This window comes from Dermacentor variabilis, unplaced genomic scaffold, assembly GCF_050947875.1.
Source record: "Dermacentor variabilis isolate Ectoservices unplaced genomic scaffold, ASM5094787v1 scaffold_12, whole genome shotgun sequence".
Classification (NCBI taxonomy): domain Eukaryota; kingdom Metazoa; phylum Arthropoda; class Arachnida; order Ixodida; family Ixodidae; genus Dermacentor; species Dermacentor variabilis.
The window spans coordinates 32,913,989-32,935,222 of NW_027460280.1; the positions used below are offsets into that span (position 1 = coordinate 32,913,989).

The 21,234-nt window shown below is 48.0% G+C and overlaps 1 protein-coding gene across 7 annotated transcripts in view; it reads left to right on the top strand.

Annotated features, from left to right (window-relative positions):
* Positions 1 to 21,234, top strand: part of LOC142566151 (rhotekin-2-like) — a 206,415-nt gene that overhangs the window by 159,612 nt on the left and 25,569 nt on the right. For 5 of the 7 annotated variants that reach the window (XM_075676986.1, XM_075676980.1, XM_075676979.1 and 2 more), the window contains exons 2-5: positions 13,265 to 13,455; positions 17,313 to 17,362; positions 17,629 to 17,803; positions 18,606 to 18,759. In XM_075676986.1, the coding sequence (XP_075533101.1) occupies positions 13,304 to 13,455; positions 17,313 to 17,362; positions 17,629 to 17,803; positions 18,606 to 18,759 (531 nt within the window). In that variant the 5' untranslated portion in view covers positions 13,265 to 13,303. Of the gene's footprint in view, positions 1 to 387; positions 611 to 13,264; positions 13,456 to 17,312; positions 17,363 to 17,628; positions 17,804 to 18,605; positions 18,760 to 21,234 lie in introns of those variants that run through there. The other 2 variants (XM_075676982.1, XM_075676984.1) reach the window with 2 other exon arrangements.

A 21,234-nucleotide genomic window follows, 5' to 3' on the forward strand; every position in this document is an offset into this window, starting at 1 on the left:
ACGAACATATTATTTGCTTCTTATCAACAGAAGTCAATAATATTATAGTGTAAACGTTTTATAATAATAATAATATTTGGGGTTTTACGTGCCAAAACCACTTTCTGATTATGAGGCACGCCGTAGTGGAGGACTCCGGAAATTTTGACCACCTGGGGTTCTTTAACGTGCACCTAAATCTAAGCACACGGGTGTTTTCGCATTTCGCCCCCATCGAAATGCGGCCGCCGTAGCCGGGATTCGATCCCGCGACCTCGTGCTCAGCAGCCCAACACCATAGCCACTGAGCAACCACGGCGGGTTAAACGTTTTATTCACTACAATAAAAGAACTATGCAGCGTGTGCCACGAAACCTGGCAGTAAGCAACCCTGGGCGTCGCACCAGTCGCATTGTTGAAATCGCAATCATGTGAAATGAGCCCTCTAAAAATCGCATTGCGACGCGTGCGACAGCACCGATTTTCGTCGTTGCAGTCGCAGCATGTGAAACAGCCTTATGAGTATATCCCGCTAACTCTAGTTTTGGTGATATTGCGTAGTCGGGGTGTGGCCGCAGGTGCCTCTGCGAGTTCGCAGCAGCGGTCGAAGACGACGTGCCGTGCGTGGTAGGTGAGCCGTGTCTTCTTTCCGCTCTGAAGCACGTGAAGCAGAGAGCTGCGGTTTGGTGCCCTGTTGGTCGGTGCGAGAACCGCGCGCCATTTTAAACGAAGCAGACAGCTGCGGATTGGTGCCCTGTTGGTCGGTGCGAGAACCGCGCGCCATTTTAAACGAAGCAGACAGCTGCGGATTGGTGCCCTGTTGGTCGGTGCGAGAACCGCGCGCCATTTTAAACGAAGCAGACAGCTGCGGATTGGTGCCCTGTTGGTCGGTGCGAGAACCGCGCGCCATTTTAAACGAAGCAGAGAGCTGCGGATTGGTGCCCTGTTGGTCGGTGCGAGAACCGCGCGCCATTTTAAACGAAGCAGACAGCTGCGGATTGGTGCCCTGTTGGTCGGTGCGAGAACCGCGCGCCATTTTAAACGAAGCAGACAGCTGCGGATTGGTGCCCTGTTGGTCGGTGCGAGAACCGCGCGCCATTTTAAACGAAGCAGACAGCTGCGGATTGGTGCCCTGTTGGTCGGTGCGAGAACCGCGCGCCATTTTAAACGAAGCAGACAGCTGCGGATTGGTGCCCTGTTGGTCGGTGCGAGAACCGCGCGCCATTTTAAACGAAGCAGACAGCTGCGGATTGGTGCCCTGTTGGTCGGTGCGAGAACCGCGCGCCATTTTAAACGAAGCAGACAGCTGCGGATTGGTGCCCTGTTGGTCGGTGCGAGAACCGCGCGCCATTTTAAACGAAGCAGACAGCTGCGGATTGGTGCCCTGTTGGTCGGTGCGAGAACCGCGCGCCATTTTAAACGAAGCAGACAGCTGCGGATTGGTGCCCTGTTGGTCGGTGCGAGAACCGCGCGCCATTTTAAACGAAGCAGACAGCTGCGGATTGGTGCCCTGTTGGTCGGTGCGAGAACCGCGCGCCATTTTAAACGAAGCAGAGAGCTGCGGATTGGTGCCCTGTTGGTCGGTGCGAGAACCGCGCGCCATTTTAAACGAAGCAGACAGCTGCGGATTGGTGCCCTGTTGGTCGGTGCGAGAACCGCGCGCCATTTTAAACGAAGCAGACAGCTGCGGATTGGTGCCCTGTTGGTCGGTGCGAGAACCGCGCGCCATTTTAAACGAAGCAGACAGCTGCGGATTGGTGCCCTGTTGGTCGGTGCGAGAACCGCGCGCCATTTTAAACGAAGCAGAGAGCTGCGGACTGGTGCCCTGTTGGTCGGTGCGAGAACCGCGCGCCATGTTAAACGAGCCGGGCTTCGGCGCACTGCTCTGGCGGGGCGCGCACTCGTCATAGAAGAACGAGGAGCCCCACGGTTCGCGACCGGAAGCGCGATCGTCCCCCCTTCGCGGCTGGGGTTCGTCTTGATGAGCCGCTCGCGTTGGCGCTGGCAGTTTGTAAACTGGGAATGTCGCCAGCGAGTGCGGCGTTTCGAGTTGTTTGATGAGGACTCTTAGTTGGGGTTAACTGCCTGTTTTTTGTTATGTCGAAATTAAAACCCGAACTGAATATCTATGGTGGAATGACATATATTGTCTTTATGTTCGTCGATCGCTAATTGCAAGGGATTCATTTATTCTGTAGCATTGCGTTCGTGCGCGGCGCAACAACGACAAAGAAGAAAAAAAAAAAAAGCTTGCAGAGTCCGATGATTCCGATTCACTTGATTGATTTACTCCATTTCTCCTTGAGCTGCAGCCTGGAGTTTTCGAATAGCATGCACATGCTCCTGCATGGGCTTCTGCCTTTTAAACCTCGGCCAATTTTTCCAGTCCGACGACGAGCGCGTATTTTGTGCCGTGGCGGATACTGCACAGGTAGCGACAGCCGACGCTTTTTTTCTCTATATTTCATAACCTCATAACTTTAGCTGTTTGCCGTATAAAAGGCCGGCCAGTTATTGCTCGAGTCGCAGTTCGTTGCAGAGCAGAACATTATCGCGCGGCGTATCGCTGAATGGTTTGTGGTACACCATTGCCAACTCTTTCGCAGCCGATTGCAGAAACCTGTAAAAGGACCTTTCCGCAACCACCGTCGTGCATGCACGGGCTTTAGTGACAGCGTGTAGCACGTTGCCGACATGCCTTGCCCGCTGCGGTCACGGGTCAAGCAGCCGGCGGCGGGACTACGGAATGCCCTCATTCAGAATCCTCAAGAGCGTTGCGTACTTCTAGGCTGTTCGTTGTCATGCACCTCAGGGTACAGGCAGCGTCAGCATCAGTGCTCGTACAGTATATCGCCTTCATTTCGTCGGTGGTGGTTTTGCTAACACAGTTTCTCAGCGAAGCTGTCTATGGCTATAGGATCCCGGGGTCTTTTCGCGTCCGTCACTGTGGGCGGACACGAAACCCAGGTGGGCCGATCCCGGCGGCAGTGCAGGGCCAGGCTCATACCCCCGTAAGGCGTTTAAGGGAACACACAACACAGCTTTCGTTTCAATACGAAACGCACAAATTAAAAAAAAAAGGCGTCAAACCACATGATGACGAGGTGCGCGCACGCCCGCGTTGATCAACGAACGTTGCCGCAAATCTCTAGCCGGTGGTCGTTGTCAGAGACTTTAACGTAGACATCCCAAAACAACTTGAGGCAAAGCGCAAAAAAGCACGTCAACAGAAGGGAACGAAGACACAGCGCTACTTCTGTTGTCGTTGTGCTTTTTTGCGGTTTGCCTCAAGTTATGCAGTACCAACTATCCCACTCAAAACTCTTGATCTCTTGATCTCAAAACAGGAAAGAAAGCAGTGGCTCACCCACTTCGTTAAAGACTTTGGCCTCGATCGGTTACTTCAACGATCTGAGTCAACCAACGATCGTACGCGGGTCATGTATCGATCTAACGTTGGCCGAACAAAAGTTTCTCAAATAAGAACGAAAAACGTCAGTGTGTTCCATAACGACCAGAAAGCAGTTATAGCAGTCATTTCAAAGTAATAAATAAAATAAAGGTTTCGTAAACTGCATTGAAACGCGTTTTCGTGTCATACATCACTTTGAAGAGCAATGTGCGTAATGGCCGCACATGATGGGATCGATGTTTACAAGGTGCTCTGCACATTAGGCGCAACATACTTGCCGCTTCGCTGACCAACCACCTTCACAAGAGTGAATTAGCGGTGATTTGTTAACGTTCGATTTAAGCGCTACTCCTCTCTTGGCGCTGTTTGCGGCCCTCAAGTATCCGCTGCTCTTCAATTGAGTCCGCAACCTGCTTTACAGACTGAATCAGCCGCACCTGTTGGATCACCGTCTTATAGTGCGGTGCTGCATTTCCGACGTGCGTTCACGGCGGCTGACGAAGTGGGTCGCGTTCATTACAGCGGTGGTAGGATGGCGTGCGCCGTGCCTGGTCGCGACAGCCAAATCGCGCACAGCTATTAGCACGCGTGCATGCCTCGTCGCATGTGTGTGGCGCCACCGCCGAGCCATTCTTGGAAAGTGCGCTTATCCTTACTTCAATGTCACTCCAGCGGAATATTCTGGCTTTAAGAGGGCCTCTATGTCAAAATTTAAGTGTGGCTGTTGCTTAAAATAAATTTTTATGTTGCAGCTTGACTTTCTTGGGGGAGTGCCATATATATGAACCGAGATACAAAAGTATGTTTGCCCTTGAAAATATTATTTTTTTAGCTGTTTACAAGAGCAAAACAGTGGACTACCTCGCTATATATAGATAGCAAAAATACATGTTTCGACGTGATGAAATAACGTCGAAATCCAATAATAATAACTTAATCACTAACGGTATGAAAATTATTGTTGGCTTGGCAGCCGTCTTCACATTGGACGCAAGAAGCAGTAATTAACTCAGTCTAATGGTACACGATAGCCAAAGCAACAGACTTCCGGCGCTGTCGTAAACTTTGCCCCCTATGATCCTGAAAGAAATTCGGCAGGTTGCATGAGCTGTACACGTAGTCGCCATCCGTAACTTTATACGCGAAAGCTGCTGTAAAATTTGGCCCTGCTTCAAAAACATTCTTGTCGCTTCAAACTTCGTCCGATTCCCGCCATCTGCATCTTGCGCTTGGACAAATACCCGCCTCGGCGGCTTGCCTGTGACGTTCTGCTGCTCAATACCAGGTCGGCGTTCGATTTCCGGCCGCATCGTGATGGGTGCAGAATGCGAAAAACGCTCGTGTACCCCGCTTTGGGTGCACATTGGAGAACCCCTGGTGGCAGGGGAACGTTGAAGAACGCGCAACTGTGCGCAGCGAAATGTTGACGCCTTTTGAGCGCTCTTCTCACGTTATAACGGCCGCTGGTTGTCGTTGTGGCTGTGCAAGGCGCTACTGCGCGTGATTTCGAAAGTGTATTGCGTCTCGTCCGCTGAGTGAAAGCGGCTGGTGATACGGTGATATATATGGTGTCCTGTCGACAAAGTGCGCTAGAGCCGGCACAGCCGGGGCCGGAACCTCTGTGCGTATTAAACGACGTCGTATGTCGGAAGCGTCTGCGGACTGTTGCGCAAACTGGGCCATGCTGGGGAGCCACACGGAAACGAAAACGGCTCAGTTGCGGCTGATAAGCAACTGCCACCGCCATGCACTGCCGGAACTCTTCCTGCGCTTTGGCAGGTCGCGCCTGGCAAGTCAGCCGCGGCTCCGGCGCCGACAAGAGCCGGGCAGAGGCTGATGGCGACTCGGTTGCCACAACGGCGCGCCGGCAGACCTTGTGGGTTGCATTGAGGCATTGCAGCGCGCCTCTCGTGAACGATGCATTTGGCTCGCATGCGGTGTCAACTTGCAATGCGTAGTATAGCTGCGCAACAAATTGCAGGCTGGTCATGTCGCACTTTCTGTTGGCCTTTGTCCTTTCGGGACCGTGTGCAGCAAACAGCATGAATTTTGAAATGCTCTAGCTAAAAGGATGCGAACGTATGTAGCGCCTATACGAACGAACGCACATTTCTTTCACCCAGCATGGAATACTATTTCCAGCTGCTTCGCCCCACGCGATGTTCGATAATTGTGGAGTTTAACGTCCCGTGACTGTACGGTGCGAGGTACACCGAGAGGGCTCCGGATCGACCATTGTTTGACCCGAAGCACGGTACACGAGCGGCATTCTGGGCGCCTCGGAATGCAGCTGGAAATGCAACCTGCGTCCTTGTGCTTAGCAGCACAACGCCATCGGCCACCGCAGCGGGTCGAGAATTTTCGTGTCACCGACAGTGCGAATATTGTAGGCCGGTATGGCATGCCATGCTCACTTTCGTTTAGCTCAGATATTCGCAATAATGCTAACGCGTACGATTTCGATGACACTCGTGCTGTACCTCATGCATGGCCGCGCATTCAGCGAGAAGGGCTACACGCAGGTCTACAAAATGCTGCAGCTTTTTAGTGCAACTCGGTACCGATACAAGGTATTGTAAACCCCTGTGGTAACGTAAGTCACACGCATATTTTGCGCATTATTGGTGAGCAGCTTGCGCACAGCCGTGCTCAGACGCTGCGGCTCTGACGCTAAGGGACGCTGAGGCTCCTCAGCGTCGCCAATAGGCCCGCGTGCAGCCTGATGCTTTTATCTGCTCATCGTCACCGAACACAGTGTTCTCTCGCGCGGTTCCCCGTGCACCCTGCGCGAAGCCGAGTCGCGCGCCTTGGTACAAGGCGTGCAATCTGGACTGGTTGCTAATGAAGCTTGGGCGAAGCATGCATGCAGAGAAAAACCGGATGGGGGCTGACAAGTGCATGCGCCGAGGCACACCGCAGTGAGATGAGTGATGGGGTGCAGGACCTCAGCTGGACTCTGATGAGCTGTCATCTTCCACGGAGGAGTCGTCGCTCATTGAGGAGTCGTCCTCCTCCTCCTCCTCTTCCTTTTTCTTCTTTTTCTTCTTCTTCTTCTTTACGAGGCCCAGTCGTTCACGCTCTTCGCGTCGCTTGACCTTCTTGTCGTCGAAGCCGTGATAAACGTAGTTCTCCATGACGAGGAAGTGGTTGGCCATGCCCAGGCAAATTGGACCAAAGCACAGCAGGAGCACGAAGGCGAGCACGTGCGCGAGCCAGTAGCCCTCGGCGCCTGCCACGAAGGTGTCGCAGAACAGGAGCAGCGCTGCGTTCAGTGTCTGGAAAGCCGGTTCGCAGCCGCCGCCGCCGCCCTGCTCGGCCAGCTCGGCGCTTGCCCAGCGCAGCCTCTTCTCGGCGTCGCTCATGTACTCGTTGTAGTAGCGACCCACCGAGGCGGTCAGCGGGTCCATCCCGCTCACGTTGCCCTGCACCAAGGGCCGCCACTTGCGCGTCAGCTGGTCGCGCAGCGGCCGCTGCCTGGGCAGGTGTCCGAGCGCGTCCACGAGCGCGCGCACTGCGGCGCCCGAGTCGCGCACGGCGCTCGCGTTGCGCAGCAGGTCGGCGCTGAGCCGCAGCACTTGGGGCGGCTTCTCGGGGCTCTCTTTCTTGTCGGCGGTGGGGGCTTCCTTCTTTGTATCGTTGCCGCCCTTGCCCGCGCCGGCCCAGTCAGGCGCCTGCAGGTCGGACACCGAGCCGCCTTTCTGGCACTTGGTCAAGATCTCGCTCGGCACGAAGCCGCCCCACGCGCCACCCCGCTGGTCAGCGGTCCACAGCGCATACGCCATCTGGTCCAGCACCTTAAAGTTATTCGAGCGGTATGGCTCGCAGACGTACACCTCTGCGGTGCCGGCCACCAGGTACAGCTGGGTGGCGATGTACGAGGAGATGATGAGGGAGACCATACCGGCAGCGGCGCTGTACACGAGCATCAGGCCGCCCGTGTTCGACTGGGCAGAGCGCACAGTGGGCCGCAGGTCGTGGTCTTGTGCTGCCATACCCATCCCGGCGATGGCCACGATGGGCGCCACCAGCGTGATCACCACCACCAGCAACATGGGCAGCCCCGTGAGGAAGCTCATCCATCCCACCGCACCGCCGTCGCTCTCGTAGCTCGCCAGCTTGTTGATCGGCGTATCCAGGCCCCCACCGCTTTGCGCCATCATGCGCACTCGCTCCTCAGCTCGCTCCAGTGCGTCCCGCACCTTTCGTAGGAGTTGCTTACGTTCCGCCACTGTGGCATCCTCGACTGCGCGGGCCAGGTTGCCGTAGGCGACCTGGCGCGAGCGTTCCAGCTGGCTACAGCGACGGCCTACGGCGCTGAACAGCGCGGCCAGGCTACGCTGCCCTTCGGACGATAGCGAACGTGACAAAGAGCGTGCGTCGTGTCTGCACTCGGAAAGCACGCTACGTGATGGCAAGCCAGAGTCCATGGCCACGCGTCTCTTGACAAACTCGCCAAAGTCATCGCGAAACCGCGTGTTGAGCGTGTCCACGATGTGTCGGAGCCTGCCTGGCGTAGTAGCTTCTGCCTTCTTGTCCTTGTCCTTGCCTTTGTCGTCGCCGCCGCCAGCCGAAATGCCCTTCAGGAGAGTGACGGCGGAAGCGTAGTTGTCGTAGCCATCGCTCACGGCCGAGCCCATGTCCGATTTGTTGAGGAAGAGCGCCACGGCGGTGATGATGAGCGCCACACCGGTCAGCGAGACCGCCATGCAGTAGTACTGGTAGTAGTCGTCGTACTCTGGTGTTATGATCTGCAGGCGCTCGCCGCCGCACTTCTTGGCGAAGCGCGCCCCCACGATTCCCAGACCTCCCGCGGTCACGGCTAGGAAGAAGAACCAGCTGATCCACACAAAGATGCCCATCATGCCCTGCTGGGATGACAGCGCGGACCAGAGGCCGCCCAATCCGGGCGACTCTAGGGCTTCTTGGGCGAACTTGAGCCCGTCTCCGGGGTCGCCGGCGAAAATGGTGAGCAGCGAGCGACCGATGTCACTCCACACGGGCACCGTTACGCCCGAAGGCTGCAGCGCGAAGCTCCCACCACCACCGCCGCCATCGCCGCCAGCGGGTGCCGCTGTAGTCTTGGCGCCGCCCTCACCTCCTCCAGTATCTGGCGCCTTCTCGGGCGGGCTTTCTTGTGCGCGCACCAGTAGACACAGCAACAAAGCGGCCAGCGCAGGCCGCCGCATCACGGTTCTGCGGGGCCGCCTCGGCGCAGCATCGTGCAGGCAGGGCCCGAATGAGCGGCTGCGCGTGTCTCGCGATGGCCATGGGTCCGGCTTCCTGACGGATCGCATCCTACCGATGAGGAATCATTCCTTTCGGTATATAAGTGGCTCTGTTCTGGGTGATCCGTTTTTATTTCTTCTCTCTGTGTAGCCTTCTTTTTGTTTGTGCATACCGTTATTTTTCCTTTAGTAGTCAACGAGACGGAGTTTTACCGTTGTGGGACATCGACGCATGCCTCGGAGGCGACTCTGTGGTACCGAGCGCACGGCTCTATATGACGTGCGGTCTCTACAACGCGCCTTGACTAGCACGAATTTGCAAGAGCGCTCATGATAGCCATGGCTTGCTTCAGTGCGCCAGAATGTGTCATTGCGAGCGCTTTATGACCGTGCCTTTCGAAGCGAAGACACCGTTCAATACACGGACAAACGTTCTTTACACGGACAGCATATGTACAGTTTATAAGAACGCCCTATAGTTTTGTGAGTGTAGGGATGTTCTCAGCAGATCCTCAAAACGACCCAACCTTGCCGTATTCTCCGACCTTGGGACGTTCTTGGGACATAGGAGAGCCACTGAGTACCTTGCTCGCATGTCTTCATTGAAAATGAAGCGATTCAGACCAAGAAAGAAAAAAAAAAGAAACATGCGTATGTAAAGATAAGCTTTGCATAGGAGTGGGCGAAAATTTAAATTTCGTAATCGTATCGAAAAACGAATATTTTAGGAAAGCAACCTTCGAATATCGAATGTAATAACGAATAATTCTCGTTTCTAAGCTATGTAAAGTGTAAAGCCTGCGTGGAGTCCGTTTGCTAAATAAGGTTTGTTTACGTTATTTTTAATGCATGCGAGTAACACCGTTCATATTGGGATGTCGGCTGAACTGAGGAGCTTATAAATTATAAACTAATAAGTGTGAGAAAAAGGGGAAGCCTTTCTTGTTTTTGTCGGCCAAGTGCTGGAGCACACGTAGAGCCATATAGGTCTGGCGCTTATTTGTTATCCGCTCCGCCTAGCTTCTAGACTATAGTGCTTTACGAAATCAGCTACGTCACATAAGGTGTTCGTCATTTTTGTCGACACTCCCGCCTCTGAATGCAAAATTAGCGCACTGTGTGCCATATTTAATGATGACTGTATTCGAACGCAAACGTTCTAGGAGTTTCCTACAAAATGGGGTTGGAAGCTTCTAGAAACATTTATTGGAAACAACAAAATGGAGTTGAAAAAGGAGACAGGCTGTCCCAGCCTGTCATCTTTGCTCGTACAGCTCCAGCCAATCAGCAGCGGCCGAAATGGACAGTCAGCGAAATGCAAAAACGCCCGTGTCCCGTGCATTGGGGACACGTTAAAGATCCCCTGGTACCGCGGCGGCCGCATTTTGATGAGGGCGAATTCCGAAAACACCCGTGTACATAGACTTAAATGCACGTTAAAGAACCCAAGATGGTCCAAATTTCCGGAGACCCTCACTACATCGCGCCTCATAATCAGATCGTGGTTTTGGCGCGTGAAACTCCATGATATAATTTTTAAAGATCCCCTAGTGGTCAGAATTAATCCGGAGCCCCCACTACTGCGTGCCTCATAATCAAATCGTGGTTTTGGCTCGTAAAAACCCCCGCCATAGCTACAAAAATTCTTTAAACAGACTCAGTTTTTATGCTCATATGCAATGACATAGCTATGTCAAAAAGGACATTATAATGTAGTGATGTTGTCCTCAAATGGGCGTAGTGGGACATTTCACGAACAGGTGCCCTCAAATAACCTTACAGGTACTAGGGTTACTGTTCATATTCAGTACCTCTAACGGGTACATATTGAGGACGTCCTCGTGCGGACGTTTCAGTCATGATGCGTCCTGGGCCTATTGTAAGTCCGCATGTAGACATTGGGACATTTTCAGAGTCCCCTTATGATAATAAGATTTGTTGCTGGACTAGTATCATTATGCTGAAGAGCATAAGGGTACCAACCCTTGCAACTGGTTCATTATGGGCCAGTCCGCACCGATATTCTCGTTTGTCTTTGTTGCGGTACATCTCCTTCCTTTCAATCCTTGGTGGGATACTCCGTGTCGTCTGTAGTTGAGGCCAACTTCTGCTGAGTCATTTCTGGGGTCCTGAAGCAGGAATAGCGACACGCGCTGTGTGAGCCACAGAAAGCTGCGCTGTTTTATAGGCGTTACCCGTGGGCACCCTTTGACATAAGTACTTGATCTGTCATTCTTGTGTGGATGTGTAATCTTTTCTAGCTACCATCTTGATAAACTCCGTCTGAAGTCTACAGCAGCAAGTAGCACTGCTCATACTTTCTGCTTGTTACCTCAGATATTGCTTGCGGGGGGAGGGGGGGGGACGTGCCCATGTGTCACCCCCCCAGGTAATGCCACTGTATCCAACAGCCTGCACGTGCCGGGCGTTTCAGTCTTGCTGGCGACATCGTCAGCCATTACCAACATTAAGGAATCATTATCAAGCGTCGCCGTCCCTCTTTTGCTCCCCGCAGTTCAGCTGAGAAAGGCTCTCTCAAAGTCAATACCTTACTCTAATAAAGATGTACTCCTCACCAGCGACAGCGCACTGTCTCGGAAGCATTTGGTCTGCAGGACCTGTTGTTCCCTTTATTTCACCATTTCGTGCTTGTCCAGATTTTCCGAACGCGATGTACTGCCATAACTCGGTCTCAGCGGGAAGGCATATTATGATTCAAAAACCGTCCGTGATGAGGAAACCGGCTCGATCATGAATATGTGAAGAGGGTACCGTCATGTTTCTTCGAGTGCCAGACGGTGTGGTCGTGATTGCTGATCGCGGCGCGCTCTGAATCCACTTCGATGCGTCTCAGTTGTGACGTACAAGGTTAGAGTGTTACATATCCTTTTTTTGAATGCCGCGACCCTACCACCGCTTGGCGCGTTTTGGTTCCCCTGTAGCGGCGGCGCTGCAGTGGCGTCGGGTATTTTAGTCGCGTAATCCGGAGGGGGGGGGGGGGAGCGTAGCAGGTCTGGAACGCGCGGCTGGCGTTTGACCAGACGCGCACTCAAGCCCGGCCGCGCGTAGAGCTACGGCTTGCTTGACGCGTTCACTAGTTAGCGACGACAATACCGCGACTACGAGCAGCAGTGCGCGTCGCTCAGTGCACTGCTCATATGTATTCTAGTTCACTGTAGTACGGTCCTGTGTTTTTGTCTCGTGGTGGCTTACTAGATCGAGCATGGCTCGCAGCTCTCGCAGCACATGTGGAAATAGATAAGCTGACCATAAGTGCGTCAGATTAGAGCAGTCCCTTTTTCCCCTTTTTTTTCTTTCGTTCTGCTATCCCTCCTGGATCATGAAGCTTTAGCTTCAAGTGTGCTAGAATACAGTACGCTCTTAATATAGTTGAACCCTTCTGGGTGTATATTTGTCCCACAACGATAACCATCATCTGCCTTGCTTGTGCTCACTACTTTCCTGTCTAGAATGCTATGTCACGCTGATAATGCGCGTGCCATTCCTTACTTGGAAGTACCAGGCTCACAGCGTTAAAGACATGAAATATGGGCAAGACGGATGACGATTATCGTTGTGGGACAAGATGCGCCCTAAAGGGCGCAAACTTTTTTAAGAGTGTACACTCTACATTAGCTTGAAACCAACTTGCGAAATGCAGAAACGCTTTGAATGAAGTTAGTTGCACTTGCACTTAAGAAAAAAGGAAAATGAACTGAATTCTGCCACTGTAGGCAGCAGAATTGCTGCACCTTGGTAAGTTTTATAATAATAATAATTATAATTATAAAAAGGAAAATGAAACAAATTTTGCAAATCTGTAACTCTGCACAGAAAACAGCTATTGCAGTTCCGCGAACTTACCTTTCTTCGAGTATCTCAAGCTGAAAAGTGTGATATATGAGTTTCCAACTATACGTGAAACTACTGCTCTAAGTTTTTGCAAGATTAAGTTCTATTCACAAATTAGTAATCTACTTCAGAGCAATAAATAACACAAATTTTGCCCCCTTTAGATGTTTCAATAAGTCCAGATTGAAGAATTCTATAATTTTTTGTTGCCGATCAAGTTACACGGTTGTTAACTTTGATACTCCAGTTAATTGTTATTTTTATTTTATTTTGATCAGACTGTTTTCAACAACTTTTATAATAAACAAAAGTGTTAATGCCATTAAAATATCTGCACCATACAATCAGTAGCCTTTTTACGTCTTATTTTAAATACAACAAACCCGATCAAGTTCGGAGCAGCACTGTGGATGCTGAGCAAAGTGATTTCCCCGTTTTGCAACTCCATGTATTTAGATAGAAACTCCTGGGGGCTTCCTTCACCGGAGCTCCTTTCGTGGCCACTGCGGCTTGCATGATGTGAGGTACAATTGGCTCCAAAAGTTTGCACACCGTGGGATATAAGAGAGAGCTATTTCTGCAGTTAGCTGGCATGCATTCTGATGTTCAAATTTGTCGCAGTTTTATTTTTTATGGTCACAAACTGCTTGGAAATGCAATGTTTTCTCAGGTCCCATGGTTTGTAATCGTTGTTTTATTCCAAGTAGACATGGTGTGTCATAAGGGCACAGCAGATCTGCTGCGTGGTTCATTTTCGTTGTGCATAAAAAAGATGCCGTTGTCTGGCTTTGTGCAGGAGTATGACCTTGAGCAGAAGATTGACCTGGAGATTAAGATGCGTGAGGGCACAACCAAGCTGCTTGCCGTGTGTCAACACCGGCCTCAGAGCCTCGAAGCGGCCAAGTCGCTGCTCACCTCGAACGAGCGCATGGCCGCCTACGTTGCCGAGCTGCAGCGCCGCAAGACAGCCGAACGGCCCAAGCAGTCGTGAGTGGAGCCAGCAGGATCGCTTGATTGGCTGTAGTGAAGTGTGCATTGGGAAACCAACTGTTAAACAAAATTGTACGAATGCTTTGCCCTGTTTATTTCTTTTGACTAGAATATGCTCGAGCTTTGTTGGGTGCACGTTGCATAAAGAGGTTTCCAGCAGAAAACACCGACCTGGACAGGCGGGAAGAAGACACACGGCACACCGTTGGACTAGCAGTTGAATTTCTAATATTTGCTGCAACACACAATACGGCAGTAAGAAACCAGTGCTGTGCCAATTTTTGCTTGTCTTGTTGATAGCCCATTCTTTCACCTGACAGGCTGGTTTTTCGTGGGTAGTATTTACTAAACAGCATTAAACAATATGTCACTTTGTAATACGCGGGTCACTGCGATATAGACACACGGACAACAGAAGTAGAAGTGGAATCTGTTGTCTGTGTGTCTATAACGCAGTAACCCCCGTATTAGAATATGAACTTCCACCAACTAGCCCAACTTGCCGCTCTATTGCAAGATGTCACCTGTACACCCCGAAAAGCTATTAAAAACACACACACACAATATTATGATACGGTGCAGGCAAGATGAAGATGGTGCTTAATTCACATATATTATTAGACAAAAACTGGCGTTCACTTCTAATATTTTCAGACCAAGTCAGGATATGTTTGAACTGATAAAAAAGAAAATCACCTGTGACTGCACTTTTCCACCTTTACAGGTTGATTTATTTCTGGAAGAGGCGAAAATTCCCTGCTCTGACATTGCAAATATCCAGGGAAAATTACAAAGATGCTCTGGTTAACTTTTATTGACTTCAAAGCACATGTTGTAATTGTGAAATTGAAGTCGATGAATAGTGAAGTCATGCCTGCTTAACTGAAATTCAAAGACAGGTATCACATTTCAGATGTCCATCCCCAGAATCGACTTGGAATTCCAGTTACAATTATCCTGAACTGCTAGAGGAAGACTTGGCTAACTGTTAACTAGAATGTCAATGTATTTCACAGCACATTTTAAGGACGCACATCTCAAAACTGATGCTAGTCTGATGGTAAGCGGAGATGATGAAACTGATGTGAAGCGGACATAACTTCACTACTGCTCTACTTCCATTGAGGAATTTTAACATGTCTTTTGAAGTGAATAACCAAAAAGTTAATTATTCAATCTTTTTATTTAGCCATGCAGAGATTGTGATTTGTAGTGCAAGTAATGTCCACCTCTTCAGGTAATCCACCTGAACAGACTGAAGATATAGATTGACAAAGATATACAAATAATAAACTAATTTATTCAAACAATTTAAACAAAGACTTTGTATCTTCAGAGCTGCAGCCATTGCACAAAAATAGTTTTACTTTACAGGATGCCAAGTGCCTTATGTATGAATGCAAACACAAGCTGTTTGCATCTCCTAGTCTAAATGTCTTTAGTAGTGACTGTGAAGAGATAGTTTCTGAAGGCAATATAGTGTGTTCTTTTATCGGTTTTGTGGCCAGTTAATGTTACCAAGCTTGACCGAAAGAGCACTGACTGCATCTAAAATGAAGCAGCTACATGTGCAGCCCTCCTGTGCTCTTCTAATTATCATCTCCGCGCAATCCCAAGGGGCACGACATGTAAACTCTGTGCAGCAAAAGGCACTCTAGAGTATCATAGAAATCACCTAGCATGCCCTGGTATGTTTTTACTCTACTGCATCCTGACCACTGACATTAAAATGTGATAAAACTGTTTTGTCAAAGAGAAAGTGAGATAGGGAATGAAAGTATTTTACTGCTGTTGGCTTATTTCTGTAGCTTTCAGAAAATCTAACATTTGCGTATTTCTGACCATTATTAAAGTATTTTACCCTTCTTTTGTTGTTTTTGCCATTGCAAAATTCAGCACGTTTTAACACATAAGCTGAGCTTCATTCCGCAAAACTATTTGGCTGTGATGTGAGATTGTGATCTGAATTTTATCTTGGGTAGCATACTTCTTCGCCACTAGGGAATGCAATTGTGACATAGGCCGTCGGGGGCCGCCATGGGGTCACATTTTGTACAGTTTTCCATTCATTTTGCTCACGGTCATTGGCGTTTAATGCTGCCGTTATTGCAAAGTCTGGCTGCTCTGTGGGATGTATGATAAGGAAGAAAGAAAGAAGGAAAAAATTGAATTATTACAAAGTGTGTTCACAGATTTTCAATTTTTGTGTACCTTTTCTCGAAAACATGCAGTAATGTGCATGAAATTTTGTGCAGATTTTATTAATGCCTTTCACATAAGTGAAACTAAAGTCAGTACGGTGCCTTAAATTTTATTTTGTAATTGTGGAAAACAGAATGGCGTGTTCTATATTTGTGATGAACTTGAGAGCGCCATGATCCATAAGTAAAAAGATAAATTTTTTGAGGGAAATATAACAAGAGGCTAAAACAAATCTTTTATTAGATGCATAGTAATGAGGGTAGATACTCAAATACATAGCTAATTTCAGAAGCTGAGCACAGTTCAGTTCTTGAAACCGTTTTTATTTTTTTTTTTTTCAAAGTATTGCCCTCCTGGAATGCTCTACAGTGGCTGGAATGTGCTATTTTAAGAAAAAGATGCATCGTCTTCATACTCTCTTCACAGCAGCAGACATTTTGTACATGGCAAGGGCATTGCTTGAATATGTAAAACTGTGGCTTTTTTCGTCTTTGGGCAATTTGACCAGAACAGCAATGTCTCCTTGACAGCACTTGTAATCCAGGTGTGTAGCCTGCGATGATCTGGTTTGTCAGCTGGCTTTTCACTTAGTCCTTGCTGCAGTCACATTGTTATGTAAAAAATTCGATCGAATATTGTTCGGCAGTGCCAGTGAGAAATTTTTGGCGGTAAGTAAGGGCAGGTTTAGCAGCTGTCTTTCATGTGGAGAACATCTGAGCTTTTTGAAGAGAACTCTTGATGGCATGAATGTGCATGACACAGAAGGGCACAGGCAAAGTGTCTTTAGGGAGCTTGAGTATTACACACAGTGACAATGACGCCTCACGTAAGTGGACGCGTGCGTAGGCTATCACAGTTGTAGTCTCAAGACTGTCCATAGGAGATCATAGTGCTTGATGGCATCTGCATCATTTTTTGGAAACATAGATTTCAGGATGCTCTGAAAGGCTAAGCAAAGTTGCTTGGGTGTTTTGCAATCAGTTTGCATCAAAAGCACTACAGTAAAACAGAGGCAGCTTTGGCTAGACATGCAGAGGACATGGTTGCAAGAAGAGTTGACACTGTGAGGGCAACATTTCTGTTTGCATTCCTAGTCGTTTACACTTTGTTGTAACACAGTGAATTTTGAATCATAAAAAGAGACATTGATGTTTTCACAGCATCAAAGACATTTACTTCTTGGACTGTGGCTGCCTACATGCGAGAGCTATATGCACTAGCAAGCACTTGCCACAGACTTGTGACAATCAATGTAATTTGATTTACAGTGCATAATCATACTCTGTAAATCAAATTACATTGATGAGGGTGTTTTTACATGTTACAACTACAACCCTTGAACCCCACAGAAAGGAGATTTTACACAATGGTGCACACATTTACCTAGCTCATTTATTTGCATTATATCTGTGGCAACATTATATTATCAAGCCTGTAACAACATAATTTCAGCCTTCTTCCAGGACAGAAACGCACTCAAAATTATTTAGTGTACTAGTAGCTCTATGCACAGTCTGAAGAATAGGAAGAGCCAGTGATTTGTGTTGTCCTGTGTACTGAACTAATCTGCTAAACAATCAATGTAGATTAAATCTCTCTCTTTTAAATATTCTTTGGTAAGGTCATGCTTATTGTTACCTTCTTCTGCACAGCATTGGCGGATTCCCTCTGGAGTTGTCACGTTCCCGTGTGGCAGTGTCAGGTAAGGCAGCACTTTTGTTTGAATTTCAATGTGATGTGTGGCCTCCGTTTCATGTCATCACAAGCACCCCCCCCCCCCTCCTTTTTCAAGCAGGAGCTAGAACACGACTTCTATGACTTCCTTAGGTTGACAGTGTAATGCGGGGATGCTGAAGCACACTGAACTCTAGTGGCAGCTTTTAGTGGGCAACAAAAGGAGCCCAGGGTTTGCAGGAGTTTGGGGTAAAGCAGAGGCTCAATTGTTGAGTGATAGTGCTATTCTCGCAGAGATCCGAATGCCACTGATCTGGAAGGACACGGACCACTTCAAGAACAAAGGTGACTACCGCCGGTTTGCGGTTTTCTGCCTGCTCAAGATTGGCACCGAGATATATGACACGGCTATGGTCAGCAATGTGGACCGTAGCATGACCGACGTCTCCTTTGATGACACCATTGTTTTGTAAGTTGAAGGATCTTCTCTTTGCTTGCCAAGCATGTGTCATTCGCTCTTTGTTTCTTCCATATTTGCAAAGAGGGTTGAAATGAGTGCACAGTTTTTTTTGTCTTATAGCTGGTGGAAAACCATTCCAAATGATTGAACTGGAAGAGTTTTGCTTCCTCCAGAACACTGCTGCCTTTAACTCCATAAGCATGCAGCAGTTATGCCACATCACACATGCTCATGTAGCTGACAAGTTATGTGCATTTGTGGTAAGAAATGTGCCCGTGGAGGCAGTAAAAGACACTTGAAGAGAAAAGAAAAAGAGATATAATGGTGAATTAAAAGAAATTTTTAAGTGGCGTTATGCATTAAGAAAAGGAGAAGGGGGCACCCAGAGTCATGTCCCAAAGCACATAAACACTTAGAACGACAGAGAGCTGAGCTAGTTGGTAAGGATTCATTATGCTCTAAACACATAGAACACATAAACACCAGCGGCTAGTACCAAGCAGAGATGCATGTTCTGAAAATATCTTTTTCTGTCAAAAATTTAGAGTCTATATTTTTTATGTAAAGGGCTTCCTTATTTTCTAAAGTCAACCACAATACAAAATTATGTGGTACCTGTAGGTCAATGACTACAGAGTTTTTCTTCTAAAAACATTATAGAAGTTTAGGTTGTTTTTTTTTTTGCATGATGGTTTGCTTTCATCACAATTTAAATGCAAGCCCACAAAAACTGTTATCATGACTTCTGCACATTCACATGCTTGTACATGTCCAGCAGTAGTCAATTGTCATCCTGTGCCTTTGATTACAGTAATAACATTCCACCTGACTTTGAGTTCAAGCTGGAAGTGTACAGCCATATTCTACAAGATGACCTCAGCATGGCCAGCACACCTCGGAAGATAAAAACCAAGATCACCAATTCCGTTAGCCGAGCCATAGGACGCAAGTTGGCTGCATCACTGGTCAGTTGCAATGCCAATTTCTTGAGCACATTTACTGCTTGCTTCATGCCTTCAAACGGCATTAGAAACTAAAGTGCGATTAGTGTTGTTGTTCTCGTTACAATAAAACTGCTTGTAGACAGTGCAATCATCTCCAACTTGTTTAATAGTGCAGTAGCTATTAGTGCCAAAAAAAGTGTAATTGGAACATTTTCTTTTTCAGAGGCTCAAAAATTGTGATGCTTAATGTGTTGACATATCTTTAATAAAAGATGAGAAAAAAGAAAGCAGTTAATGCCTGTGCAAGAAGGCAACATGCCTTCTAGTACATGAAAAAAACAGTGCAGGAAGTGGTACAAGGAGGAGGAGACAAATGACATTGGGCTGACCTGCAACTAAAATTTATTGCACTTTCTGTCTGAATATAAGCACAGAATGTAAGGGATAAGGGAGTACAGGACTAGGAGGGGTTGCGAAGGTATTGACCACCAGGTAGATTTTATGGCAAAGAGCTGTATCTACTTGCTAACCCAGCACATTTAGCTTACAGTAAGGCTGGCATGGCCTCATCAGGCATTGCACATATTTTTTCATGTCACCTAAGACAATTTCCAATGTAAGTTGTCTTGAATAAAAAGTGAAGAACTCAGGGTGGCATTTCTGCAACAGCATGGGCTGTTGATGACTCAGCAAGGACTCCCCATTTTTCCTTCTTGCCTGTCCTCACCACGGCAGCTGCCATGTCCTTATTGGCCCACCGCTGTCACGCCGGAGCACACACCATCTTTGTTTTCTTACATTCTTGCTCCATCGCCATTTATGTGTTGTCCGTTAGGGTTGTGTACAGTGTGGGTTGTGCATTTTGCAGTTTTGAAATTTCTTTACAAGAAAAATGTTTGTTCATGGTGTATTTAATTGTTATGAGTTGTTTCACCTTCCTATGCTGTAACCAAATCGGCAAAGGCAAGAAGCTCTTTCTGATGCCTTCCAGCAAACGTGAGGACATGTGAATAAATACTTCGATAAGTCAAACTGGTCGGTAGATCTTCGAATTGTCTCGCCGGTAACGAGCTCACAAAGTAATAAGCTAATATCGTGTAGTCAAATTACCCATAGGCTTGTATTTTATGCTGTGCACGCTCAGATAAATTTGTTGGATATCTGGCGCTGTACTAAACAAACTTTAGGCCTTTTGCTGATATTAAATGCTGCATGTGTTTGGCTTTGTATTTAGTTTAGATCACTAGCCGGAAGATCTAGGGGCAAATGCAGTGCTTTACACCTACTAAATTTGTACTTAAAATTTTTTTCTTCATTTTTTTGTTAACCATTGCAAAGTGCAAACTAGAATGACCTGCATTTTCTATGCGCAGAAAAGCCAGAAGCAATGAACAGCACTGCATATTTTTATCGCGTTCAGGTAATAGATATTGCATTAACACTACTGGACACCGTCTCAGTTTTCTGAGCTTTAAGCATTATTGCACATGCTATAAACGTGCATTGTGACCTCAAAGAGCTTTCGGCCATTTTTCTCACCTTGCTTTAAGGTCATCAACTGGGGCATTGCTGTTGCTACTCTAGAGAACACATACATCTCCTGCATGCACCATACACTACTAAGCTTTAAATTTCATCAAGAGACTCTTGGAGGCAGTATTCTTGGTGTCTCTCCTTGGGTTCTTTGGCGAATATTTCTCTAACCAAAAGAAACAAGGGAATGGCTGTCAAGTCAGCAGAAAATGGCCCCACAGTTCTTCATCCATATGGGTATTCGCCTAACAGATTGACATGAATAGCAGGGTGTGCTGATGTGTATGTTGTTTCTCAGTGGCAAGAAAGTTAAGCCACTTTTGCAGGCTGTTGATCCTGAAGTGCCAGCAGGATCGATCTGTGCCAAACAGAACTTGACTGCACATGTTGATTTTTCAGTTGGAGTCATTCACTCGTGTGGCTTTCATCCAGGTCCTGCATGTGAATAGAAGTATTGAAACTTACAGTAGTTGGGAGTTGTCAGTAACCTGACATTGCACTGCACGGCACACTGGGACTGCTGCCCAGGTTTTAGCAACGTCATTGTTTTATAAAAGTAGAGAGATCAATAAGCAAGCAAGGAAACTGAAAATTTCAAAGTAGAAAACCTCGACATGGGCAGATTTTGGCACATCTGTAAACTGTAAATTTCTGTAAAGATTGACTTGTTGAATGCACATTTCCTCAGATGCACAAAACACTGGGACTTCTTCCAATTCGAGTCACTGTATTCACACCCTGTTGTGTCACGGTGTATCAGTTTTGGTTTTGCTTCTGCTCGTGCCAGCACTTTCGTCTAACCGCCTTGTATAACTCCTTCATCGTGATGCCACTGACCTGTATATAATAAAAAATCACGTGGCAGGCTGGGAGTCGCGTCACAAACTTCGGAAGCGTCTTGTTCGTTTCTTTCTTCCAGCAAGCTTGTGGCTTCTCTCCGTTTCGGTAGCCCAACGGTCGCCC